The sequence below is a fragment of the Ranitomeya variabilis genome, chromosome 4, assembly GCF_051348905.1.
Source record: "Ranitomeya variabilis isolate aRanVar5 chromosome 4, aRanVar5.hap1, whole genome shotgun sequence".
NCBI classification, from domain to species: Eukaryota; Metazoa; Chordata; class Amphibia; order Anura; family Dendrobatidae; genus Ranitomeya; species Ranitomeya variabilis.
The window spans coordinates 319,453,488-319,465,790 of NC_135235.1; the positions used below are offsets into that span (position 1 = coordinate 319,453,488).

Here is a 12,303-nt window from a genome sequence, read left to right on the forward strand (position 1 = left end):
GATCTATGTCAGCCCATAGATCTTAATCGCTCATTTACATATTGAGAAAAATGTGGATTTCTCTGGAATAAGACATCAGATTGCAGATATCAAGATATCATTGTATTCAGCTTCCTTTGTCCTGTATGCCCATTTAGATGGCTTTGGAGGGTGGATCCTACTGACAGATTCCCTTCAATAAAATTTCAGTTGTTATTTTATAAATATAATAAAGATAGATGGATTCTTACCTCATAGTATTTGCCATCAGCATAACAGCCGCAGTTATGAGGGAGAATACAGCTTTTTCCATTTAGCACATACCCAGGATCACACTGACAACCCTCCACACAGTAATGATTGCAGTCACTTTTCAGTCGAATAGCAGCACAGCGAGGTTGGCACACACTAACACAACTCTCATAGTGACTGTACGCAGGACACGTCACAACTGCAGGCAAGATAGACAAGTTACTAGATGCATATGCTAGAAGAAAATGACAATCTGACTCTTCTCTGCTCAGTTACGTCTACCATAGTGGAATTTGTATGCTATAAAGCAGTGGTTTTAATCTCATGGCTCCCCAGGGGTGGCTGATGCCCATCTGATGCCAAACTCATACTAAGGCCACGTTCACACGGTCAGTATTTGGTGAGTTTTTTACCTCAGTATTTGTAAGTAGGGTTGAGCGAAACGGATCGGACATTTTCAAAAGTCGCCGACTTTCAGCAAAGTCGGGTTTCATGAAACCCGACCCGATCCCACTGTGGGATCGGCCATGCGGTCGGCGATCTTCGCGCCAAAGTCGCGTTTCATGACGCTTTCCCCGCCATTTTTTCAGCCAATGAAGGAGTGTGGGCAGCGTGATGACATAGGCTCCGGCTTGCTTTGTGCGGTGTCACAGGGGGTAAAACCGCCATCTGAGAGAGAGAGAGAGAGAGAGAGAGAGACCTGCATTGGGTTTCGTGTTTCGGTTGGCCCCCGACTTTTCACAATAATCGGCCGATTTCACACGATCCGACTTTCGAGACAGTCGGGTTTCACGAGACCCGACTCGATCCTAAAAAAGCAAAAGTCGCTCAACCCTATTTGTAAGCCAAAACAGGAGAGGAGCAATCAGAGGAAAAGTATAATAGAAACACATCACCACTTCTGGATTTATCACTCACTCCTGGTTATGGCTTACAAATACTGACGTGTAAAACTCACCAAATACTGAGCACGTGAACGTGGCCTAAGGGTACCGTCTCACAGTGGCACTTTTGTCGCTATGACGGTACGATCCGTGACGTTCCAGCGATATCCATACGATATCGCTGTGTCTGACATGCAGCAGCGATCAGGGACCCTGCTGAGAATCGTACGTCGTAGCAGATCGTTTGGAACTTTATTTTGTCGCTGGATCTCCCGCTGTCATCGCTGGATCGGTGTGTGTGTGTGTGTGCATTCGCTTGTAACCAGGGTAAAGTAAAAGCAGAGCACAGCGGTGACGTCACCGCTGTGCTCTGCTTTCACTTTACGGCCGGCACTCAGTCAGTGCGGGAAGCAGACGGCTAGGGACCTGATGGACACCAGAATGTGAGTATGTACGTTTTTTTTTTTTTTTACATTTACGATGCTAACCAGGGTAAACATCGGGTTACTAAGCGCGGCCCTGCGCTTAGTAACCCGATGTTTACCATGGTTACCCGGGGACTTCGGCATCGTTGGTCGCTGGAGAGCTGTCTGTGTGACAGCTCCCCAGCGACCACACAACGACTTACCAGCGATCACGGCCAGGTCGTATCGCTGGTCGTGATCGTTGGTAAATCGTTTTGTGTAACGGTACCCTTAGAGTTGTAGTTTTACAACAGCTTGAATGTTGTAGGTTGGATACTAATCATTTTATTAATCTCAGGCACAATTCAAAGATTAATAATGTAGAGCACATGTTCGTTCTGTCGGCACCATTATAGTCTATGGTCCAGTCAGCACATATATCCGAATCCCGTTTTGCGGGGAGATTCAGACATAAGCCCCGACTGAACTGATGCCTAAACACAATGTGAAAGCACCTTTACTTGAAATGTATATATATTGGAAAGCCCCTTTAATAGGACAGATGGACAGATGCCTGTGAGCATGTGCTGTAGGAAGCTCTGTTCCTGTCCCTCATGTCTAGGAAGATGTGCACTCAATGCATATATAGGTGTAATACTAGAGATACGAGGGGTACTAAGGTAAGAAGAGGCTCCTCACACTGCTGTCCATCCTGTCTATCTGGTCAAATACAGGAGATACTAGGCATGTAGAGGCAAAAAGAGGCCACCCACACTGCTGTCCACTCAGTTTATCTGATCTAACACTTTAGATACCAGAGGTGCAGAGGTATCTGAACTAATACTGGAGATACAAGGAGTGCTGAGGTAAGAAGAGGCTACTCACACTGCTGACCACTCTGTCTATCTGATTTAACACTGGTGGTACTAGGGTTGCTGAGGTAAGAGGAGACTGCTCACACTGCTGTCCATCCTGTCTATCTGATCTAACAATGGTGGTACCAGGGTTGCTGAGGTAAGATGAGGCTGCTCACACTGCTGTCCATCCTGTCTATCTGATCTAATGCTGGAGATAACAGAGATGCTGAGATAAGAAGAGGCTGCTCACGCAGCTGTCCACCTTGTCTATCTGAAATAATACTGTAGATACCAGGGGTGCTGAGGCAAGAAGAGGCTGCTCACACTGCTGTCCACCCTGTCTATCTGAACTAATACTGGAGATACAAGGAGTGCTGAGGTAAGAAGAGGCTACTCACCCTGCTGTCCACTCTGTCTATTCGATCTAACACTGGTGGTACCAGGGTTGCTGAGGTAAGAGGAGGCTGCTCACACTGCTGTCCACCCTGTCTATCTGATCTAATACAGGAGATACCAGTGGTGCTGAGGTAAGAGGAGGCTGACCATGCTTCTGCAGTGCCCCAGGGTCCTGATCGTTGCAGTAATATCATTCTCCTCTGGGGGGAGTGATGTTACGTTTGGAGGAAAATAAAGATAACTGAATCCAGGTATCACAAACATGCAATACATTTTGCACTCCAGGCCACCAGGGGGAGCTATGCTCCTATTTATTAGGGCACTTCTCACACTTAGGTAAAACTGGTTGCCTGGAGTGGAAGTTAGGCAGTTGCTGGCTGAGCTTCGCTCAGGTAGTTGGTCCCTGACAGGGGTGGGATCCTGTCAGAGGCTGAGACAGAAGGACACGGAGCTGTGCCTGCCCTGAGTGCAGCAGCCTCCCAGAAAGAGACATTGAAGGAGAATTGTACTGTAGAGAGGGTGAAGAAGTCGTAGCAAAGGAGTGGATATCAGAGGAGTTCTGCCCTGCACAGGCTGCCTCCTTCTGGGCACAAGATCCCGGTAGTCGGCACACCGAGGGAGCAACAGTCCTTTATGCCTTGCTCCAGAGACCGGCAGGACAGCTAATTTCATGTTACCTGCCCACCCTATACCCAGGAGGCAAGGTGGCACCCACGAGAGGCAGGGGCATGATAGAGACCCTGTAAAAAGCCTCAAGCCACCGGTCATACGGGTTTGTCCTATCCATCCTGGGGACAGAGAGAGAGACATTACATCTGTAACATCTTCAACAGTTGTGAGGACCTTATGAGAAGCTTAGCAGTAAGGTACTACAACACGCGGCGCTAGAGGAAGGCTACTGATTTCTACCTGGATAAGGGGACTCTGGGTTTGCCTCTAAACCGGCCTACCCTGTGGTCTGTGCTCTGGACTGTGGAATGCGAAACCTTCAGTAAAAAGGTAAAAAGACTGCAACCCTGTGTCCTCGTTCTTCACTGCGCTTCGCATCATCCACCATCTACACACTGGGAAGCCCTGGGGACATACTTCACCTGTGGGAAGGTATACCATCTAGCTGCCATAACATCACCCCAGCGGACCCCTTAAAGCAGTGTCGGTCATCCTGACCGAATACCACAGGTGGCGTCATGAACATTCCCTTTAAAGACCTTTCCCTTTAACACGGACGTCCCAAGGGCCTCGGACTGGGTCAGCCACCGTGACATCCCCCTTGAGAACTGAAGGACCCGGTTCCGAGTACCCCTAGCCCTTGGGTGCGCACCACTTCTGTCCACCATTTTTTCTTTTTTAACTAATACAGGAGATCCCAGGGGTGGTCTGGTCACACTTACAGCAAGATGTATGGTTCCTCCAACCAGTGACAGCAATTCCTTGTGTTTGGCATGTACTTGCGTAGTTCTGTAGCCAGCTACAAGCAGTTTCCACAGCACCTCCATCAATGCATGAGTCAAATAAGCAATTTTTGAAGAAAAATCTTGGATTTACTTTGCTGTGACACTTGGCAAATACCCCATTTCTGTTGGGAATAAAGCTGCAAAGCTGTTGTGCTTTCCAAAATCCATCCACCTTTGTGCAGGTAGGACATCTATCACCACATCCAACTTGGCAAAAGGTGTCTCTTTTCACCCAACTGTGGCCAAACTCATTGACGTTCATACTTATGAAGCCACTAGAAGTCTGCAGGTCATCTTCCATATTACCATTGTACCTTCCACAAAGGCCATACGTGCTGTTTTGCATGTAACGTGGAATTGTGACAGAGAGGAATGTCTTCCAGTCATATACAACTTTTAAGCCAAACTCAGTTTCAATAACAATATGGAAACCAAAGGCAAAAATATTAACTTTTCCATGACTTAACTTTAGAGGCAAATACAGCCTTTCATTATTTACCTGCCAAGGGAAGGGCACATATATAGTTTAGGGACATTAGAGCATGCCATGTTGGACAAAAAAGGTTAAGAACTCACAAAACCAAAGTTATAAATCCAATAATGTCAACTTTGTTCAATTTTATAATGCAAAAGCGATTGTTCAGAGTTATGATAAATGTTCTCGGCAGACACCACTTCACAGTGAATGGAGCTGTTCTGGCTTCATTTACAGTTTACATTCGACTGCTGGAGCTGAGAACAGCTGATCAGTTCGGGGTGCTGGTGTCGGATCTTCACCGATCTGATATTGGTGACCTATCCTAAGCATAGATCATCAATAAATTCAGTACCGAGATCTTTCTATTGACATTTTTACACCTAGGCCTGTAACAATTAGAAGGGGCCATGCTCTAAATCTACTGGAAAGGAGATTCTGTCATCACAGACGTGGACCATGTTGTGATGGATAAATTCATTGGCAAAATGTAGGGGTCTGGATGATTTTCTTGGAAAATATACAATTACAAAGGGGAAATTGTCATCATCTTCCATAATAGGGGGTATTTTCTTCTCTTAAATATAGTAGTATAATAGATTCAGGTGATCAATTTGTTTTATATTTTCCAACTATGGATTTAGTGTTTTATTTGTTTGGCGATTTACATTCTAAAAATGTCTCTTTTTCATCAGACATTGTACAGTATTTTGGTGCTGGAAAAACTATTTGGATTGTATTATACGTCACACAATCAGAATATTAAAACCACTTGCCTAATATTGTGTTGGTCCCCCGTGTGCCATTAAAGCTGTTGCAGCTATGCTAGGCATGGATCAGATTTGTATTTCCAGTGTATTCCACAGATGTGTGCAGATTAAAATCTGGAGAATTTCAAGGTTAAATCAACACCTTAAACTTTTTTCATATTTCTCAAACCATTCCTGAATAATTTTTGCACTTTTGCATGGCGCAATACCCAACTAAGAGAAGCCACTGCCCTAAGGTAATACTGGTGCCAAGAAGGGGTCTACATGGTCTGCAACAGTACGTGTCACAGTAACATCTTCATGACTGCCACTACCTAAGCAGAACATTACCCAGAGCTTCACACTGCCTGAGCAAACCTACCTACCTTCTATACCTCATCCTGGCAATCTTCCTAAATGAAGCAATGCACATGCACCCAGTCATACTGAAAAGTGATCATAGGCTTAGGTCCACCATGGTTCCCCAAATCAGGCCACCTACTACTATTTCTCCATGCTCCAGTTCTGACTAGTTGTCCATTGTCGGAGCTTTTGACGCTGCTCAGGGCTCAGCATCGGCATAGCATCTGTCGCTATGCACGCTCATATGCATCAAGCCATAATGGACTGTATGTTCTGTCATTTTATATTCTAGCAAGCATTAATTATGCATTCATTCATTAGTTGGGTTACCCTTGATTGCCCATAGCCCTGGTGTCAGTTCACTAGTTGTCCTTCCTTGAACCACTTTTGGAAAGCACTACCCATTGCACACCAAAAACATCCCAAATGACCTGCCATTTTGGAAATGCCCTGACACTTGCCTATTTTTCCAGTTTCTAACAGAAGAACATTAGATCCTGACCAGAAACTAACTGTTTAAATGGGTTATCCACTAGTAGGAAAACCCTTTCTTACTCTGAATGTTTGTCCTAGTTCAAATAAAAACACTTATACTCACCTCCTGTGCCAGTGACATTGCAGAGATGTTGGAACTCACGTTCCCAGGGCTCCCATGCAGTTGTTACCACACATGAGCCCTACACCGAATCAGCGCTGGCGTCACTGTCCCACCTTTGGATGTATAAGTCATCCAGAGGAAGTGAGATCTGCATTTTGGCAAGTAAGTGTTTATATTTTAATGGTGGCAAACATTCAGAGTGAGAAGGGGTTGTCCTAGTAGTGGACAGCCCTTTTAATACATCCCACCCTTTGACCGGTGTCATTTCTCACTAGTTAGTAAATATTATTAATACACTTCATCTGCCAGTGGTTTAGTGCCATGGATGAAGGTATGGAAGTTCAGGCAAGCTGATCTATAACCGGATCAGCACACGATAAGTAATGCAACGCTATTACAAAGTTCTTAAACTTTTTCTCAGTTGATCATAGTGTTCTTAAAGTTCTTAAAACATGAAGTTCACTTACCAGGACGGTGTGTTTGTATGCACGATAGATGACAATATTGAAATTGTAGACTTCTACCTCCACTTGCTTTACCCATAGGGCGAGAGAAGCATCTCTGTCCTCGTTCTTAGCGGTAACTGTAAATCTTGGGACGGTGTCCGCTTTAGAATTAGTAACCGTAGTGCAAAGAATTAGAGAGCAGCTGCTCTGGAAATCAAATGGAAGGCCATCGAACGTAAGGTAATGTCCATATCCTGAGACGATGCATGAAGCATCTGTACGCGGCTGGCAATAAAAGAGGCCATTGTCTTCCATGCAGTACTCTTCATCCCTACATGGCATAGTCTCACAGTACACACTGTTGTCTGACCCATTACAGTAACAAAAGGATTTACAATCGAGGTCAATCCAGAATGTCTCATTAGTGGAAACCTGGTGGCCATCAAAGTTACAGCCACATTCACTCCTTGGGACACACCGGGTACCCTGTAAAGCAAGTCCTTCATCACACTGGCATCCTTCTGTGCAGCTGTCAGAACAGACTGGGCCTGTGGCTAACGTTTCACAAGTTTCAGAACAGGTAATGCATTCTTCAAAATGGCTGTTTTCAGGGCACATGAGAGCTGAAACATTGAAACACATTAAATTGAGAATGATATATCGCTCCAAAGTAACAGCGACTACTCTACAATAATTCCTTACAACAAATAACAAGGGATGATACACAGGTCAATTTGATATACAAAATATAAACTTTATTGTTAAAAAATCAATTAACAACTGGTGAGGGTGAAAGGGATATACAAAAACCATCACACACAATGTACTGTGAAGATGGAAGCGCATGGGCCTGGGCAAGTGGCAATGGGAAATGTTCAGCATCTACCTGTGTATAATATCCAATTTCAATCTATACGTCACATTAGACAGTGTGTTCAACACGGGGCAAATCACTAAAGGATTGAAATCCTTGCGCCATGGTGGGTGCCAAGCGCCATTAAATATATAAGCAACTTAGTAAAGACAGTATAGGGGTGGTCACTACCAAAAATAGGGCGCATTCCACAGCCCAGGAGAATGCGCGTCCGCCCCAACACGCGTTTCGGTCCTGCCTTCGTCAGGCCCCCAGTGTCCATTGTGAACATAATAATTATTTAAACAATATGTCATTTTTCCTGATGCATTTCCTTTAAGACCCAACTATATAATCGATGGTAGAAGAAAGCTAAGAATGAGCAGCAGGGTTGCCAACTTGTTTTATTTTTTCTGTACAACTTATCCACAAATGATGGACAGACCAGTGGCGTATCTAGGGGGGGGGGCAGCCGGGGCATGTGCCCTGGGCGCAGCCGGCAGGGGGGCGCAGTCGGGCCGCCTAATTCGGCAGTCCGCAGTGTCTCCCCCGGCGGCAGCATTCTGCCGCCCCCGGTCTGGGAGTCAGCTGTTCTCTGTGCCGACTGTCAAGCTGACAGCCGGCACAGAGAAGCTGCAGAGCGCCGGCTCCCAATGTGTGCAGAGGGGGAGGGGAGCCCCTGCAGAGTGGCTGCGGCGGGCAGGGAGAAATCCCTGCAGCTCCGCTGCCCAGCGATCTGTCTTCCTGCTTCCTCTCACACAGACGCGCCGCTGGATGACGTCATCATTCAGCGGCCGGCTGTGTGAGAGGAAGGTGATGGAGATGCTGCGGCAGAGCGCTAGGAGAGGTGAGAGGTGTGTGTGTGAATGTGTGTGTATGTGAGTGTGTGTGTGTATGTGAATGTGTGTATGTGAGTGTGTGTATGTGAATGTGTGTGTGTGTGTGAATGTGTGTGTGTGAATGTGTGTATGTGTGTGTATGTGTGTGTTTGTGTGTGTGTGAATGTGTGTATGTGTGTATGTGTGTGAATATGTGTGTGTGTGTATGTGTGTGTATGTGAGTGTATGTGAATGTGTGTGTGTGTGTGTCTGAATGTGTGTATGTGAATGTGTGTGTGTGTGTGTGAATGTGTGTGTGTGAATGTGTGTGTGTGAATGTGTGTGTATGTGTGTGTGTGAATGTGTGTGTGTGTGTGTGTGTGTGTGTGTGAATGTGTGTGTATGTGAGTGTGTGTGTGTATGTGTGTGTGTGTGTGTGTGTGTGTGAGAATGTGTGTGAATATGTGTGTGTGTGTGAGTGGCTCAGTATTGGGTGTGTGTGTGTGTATCGCGCTGCAGGGGAATGTGCAGAGAAGTGAATGGTGTGTGTGTGGGGGGAGGAGAGGGCAAAGATCGGGCTGACGGGGAGAGAGCAATGATGGGGATGGTGGAGGAGGAGAGGACAATGATGGGGCTGATGGGGGGGGGGGCACCAAAATGAATTCTTGCCCCGGGTGCCAGAAATGCTAGATACACCTCTGGGACAGACAACATACTTTATGGACCCAGTGGAAGGCCATAATGAATCATTAAGATTTTTAAATCATACATGACTATTAGTAGCATTCACTGTGAATTTTCATCAATATCCGATGTCACGTAACCACTGCTACCAATCAGCGACCACTGATTGGCTGCAGCTTTCATATTTTGTCCGAGCAGGAAGAGAAATATTTCTTCCTGTACAGGCAAAAAGTGAAGATGTCAGGCGATCAGTGGACACCGATTAGCTGCAGAGGAATTGTGTAGGTTTGGGAGGAGAGTATACAGTAGTTTTTTTTTTTTAATATCTCCCACCACTCTGGGTCAGGATGGCCAACTTGACTTTTATTTTTTCTGCACGGCTTCTTAAAAATTTATAGACTTTTTTGTTATGGACACATTAGATGACCCTCGTTATGATTAGTAATACGTGTCTACATACCATAAATACTATATGGACACATCAGCCGCATTCACTGTGAACTATAAAAGGGTGAAAAATACAGTAGTAGAATCTGTACAAGTCTCTGCAGCTGAAAAAAAATCACGGACGTATCAAATTTTTTTTTTACTGACAGGGGAATAAAGTGCCCTATTTTTACGGACTGTCCAGGTATGTCTGAAAAATTTGCAACCCAGTTATGGGTCCATTAAATTTAACTGATAAAGTAGGTGACAATACCTTTACATATTGTAGCCATTTTTTAAAACATTCCCAAGGTGGCCAAATTGGATTGTCTGTGTTGCTAGTTCAGTAGGGAGTCAGCTTTACAGTATGTCAGTTCCAATAAGTTGAAGTTAACTGTCAGAAATGTCATAAAGTGATGGAGTGCTGCTCTTGTCCTTGAAGTGACAGGAGAGGTTCATACAGAGCCCATCTGTGGATATAGTGTTACTATCCTGCCTCTTTTAGGCCTCCCACGGTACAATACATCTGTAATCCCTCACCCTTTGCTGTCTAAAAAAAACAGATAACAGACATGGCACAAAACTAAAGTCATTTAAAATGGCAACTTTCTGGCTTTAAGAAACAGTAAAATAAATCAAGAACAAAAATGTGGTAGTCAGTAATGGTTACTTTTTGTAACCAAGCATAGGGTAAAAATTATGGAGTCACTTTATGAGGGAAAAAATTATGGAATCACCCTGTAAATTTTCATTCCCAAAACTAACACCTGCATCAGATTAGATCTACTCGTTAGTCTTCATCTAAAAAGGAGTGATCACACCTTGTAGAGCTGTTGCACCAAGTGGACTGACATGAATCATGGCTCCAACACAAGAGATGTCAACTGAAACGAAGGAGAGGATTATCCAACTCTTAAAAGAGGGTAAATCATCACGCAATGTTGCAAAAGATGTTCGCAGTCAGCTGTGTCTAAAATCTGGACCAAATACAAACAACATGGGAAGGTTGTTAAAGGCAAACATACTGGTAGACCAAGGAAGACATCAAAGCGTCAAGACCGGAAACTTAAAGCAGTATGTCTACAAAACAGGAAATGCACAAAAAAACAAATGAGGAACAAATGGGTGGAAACTGAAGTCAATGTCTGTGACCGAACTGTAAGAAACCGCCTAAAGGAAATGGGATTTACATACAGAAAAGCTAATCAAAAGCCATCATTAACACCTAAACAGGAAAAAACAAGGTTACAATGGGCTAAGGAAAAGCAATCGTGGACTGTGGATGACTGGATGAAAGTCATATTCAGTGATGAATCGCGAATCTGCATTGGGTAAGGTTATGATGCTGGAACTTTTGTTTGGTGCCATTCCAATGAGATTTATAAAGATGACTGCCTGAAGAGAACATGCAAATTTCCACAGTCATTGAGGATATGGGGCTGCATGTCAGGTAAAGGCACTGGGGAGATGGCTGTCATTACATCTTCAATAAGTGCACGAGTTTATGTTGATATTTTGGACACTTTTCTTATCCCATCAATTGAAAGGATGTTTGGGGATGATGAAATCATTTTTCAAGATGATGATGCATCCTGCCATAGAGCAAAAACTGTGAAAACATTCCTTGAAAAAATACACATAAGGTCAATGTCATGGCCTGCAAATAGTCCAGATCTCAATTAAATTGAAAATCTTTGGTGGAAATTTAAGAAAATGGTCCATGACAAGGCTCCAACCTGCAAAGCTGATCTGGCAACAGCAATCAGAGAAAGTTGGAGCCAGATTGATGAAGAGAACTGTTTGACACTCATTAAGTCCATGCCTCAGAGACTGCAAGCTGTTATAAAAGCCAGAGGTGGTGCAACAAAATACTAGTGATGTTTTGGAGTGTTTTTGTGTTTGTTTTTCATGATTCCATAATTTTTTCCCTCATAATTGAGTGACTCCACAAATTTTACCCTATGCTTGGTTTAAAAAAATTATCCATTACTGACTACCACATTTTTTGACCTTGATTTCCTTTACTGTTTCTTAAAGCCAGAAAGTTGCCATTTCAAATGACTTTTAGTTTTGTGCCATTTCTGGGATCTGCTTTTTTTTCTACAAAATTAAACAACTGAATGAACATCTTCCAAGGCCGGTGATTACATAGCTTTTGCCAGGGGCTGTATGTCCCTCATCCTGGTATATAAGTTCCTTATCCTGGGTCCCAACCTGGTGTTTGTTCCCCATTCTGCTGCCGTTCTTTAATGTATAGAAGAAAATAAACCATTATGCTCCCCAGGTAAGTACATAAATGTCATGGGGCTCCATAGAAGAAGTATAATGCAGTCCCCTTAGTCTTCTATATAGTGTAATGCATCCCATAGTCCTCCATAAAGTATAATGTACCCCTCCAATCCTCCATATAGTATAAGGCATCCCATAGTCCTCCATACAATAAAGTGCACAGCCCACAGTCACCGATAAAGTATAATGCACCCCCATAGTCATCCATGTACTACTATGGTGTCACGGGGGTACTGGGTAGACTACAGCTGATTACCCGGGCCCCTGCGATATCCCTCAGATTAGGGAAAACCCTGTCTGTCCCTCTCCCAGAATTTATACTGATGTTGTGCTTGTCTGGGCCGCCAGGCCTGACCCTGACTCCTGTTTCAGCCCT

At 44.4% G+C, this 12,303-nt stretch overlaps 1 protein-coding gene across 1 annotated transcript in view; it reads right to left on the reverse strand.

The window, feature by feature from the left end:
• Positions 1 to 12,303, reverse strand: part of TECTA (tectorin alpha) — a 182,801-nt gene that overhangs the window by 58,954 nt on the left and 111,544 nt on the right. The window contains exons 10-12 of the mRNA XM_077250468.1: positions 6,879 to 7,480; positions 4,164 to 4,725; positions 231 to 430 (exon numbers count right to left, since the gene is read on the reverse strand). Coding sequence (XP_077106583.1) covers positions 231 to 430; positions 4,164 to 4,725; positions 6,879 to 7,480 — 1,364 coding nt within the window. The remainder of the gene's footprint in view (positions 1 to 230; positions 431 to 4,163; positions 4,726 to 6,878; positions 7,481 to 12,303) is intronic.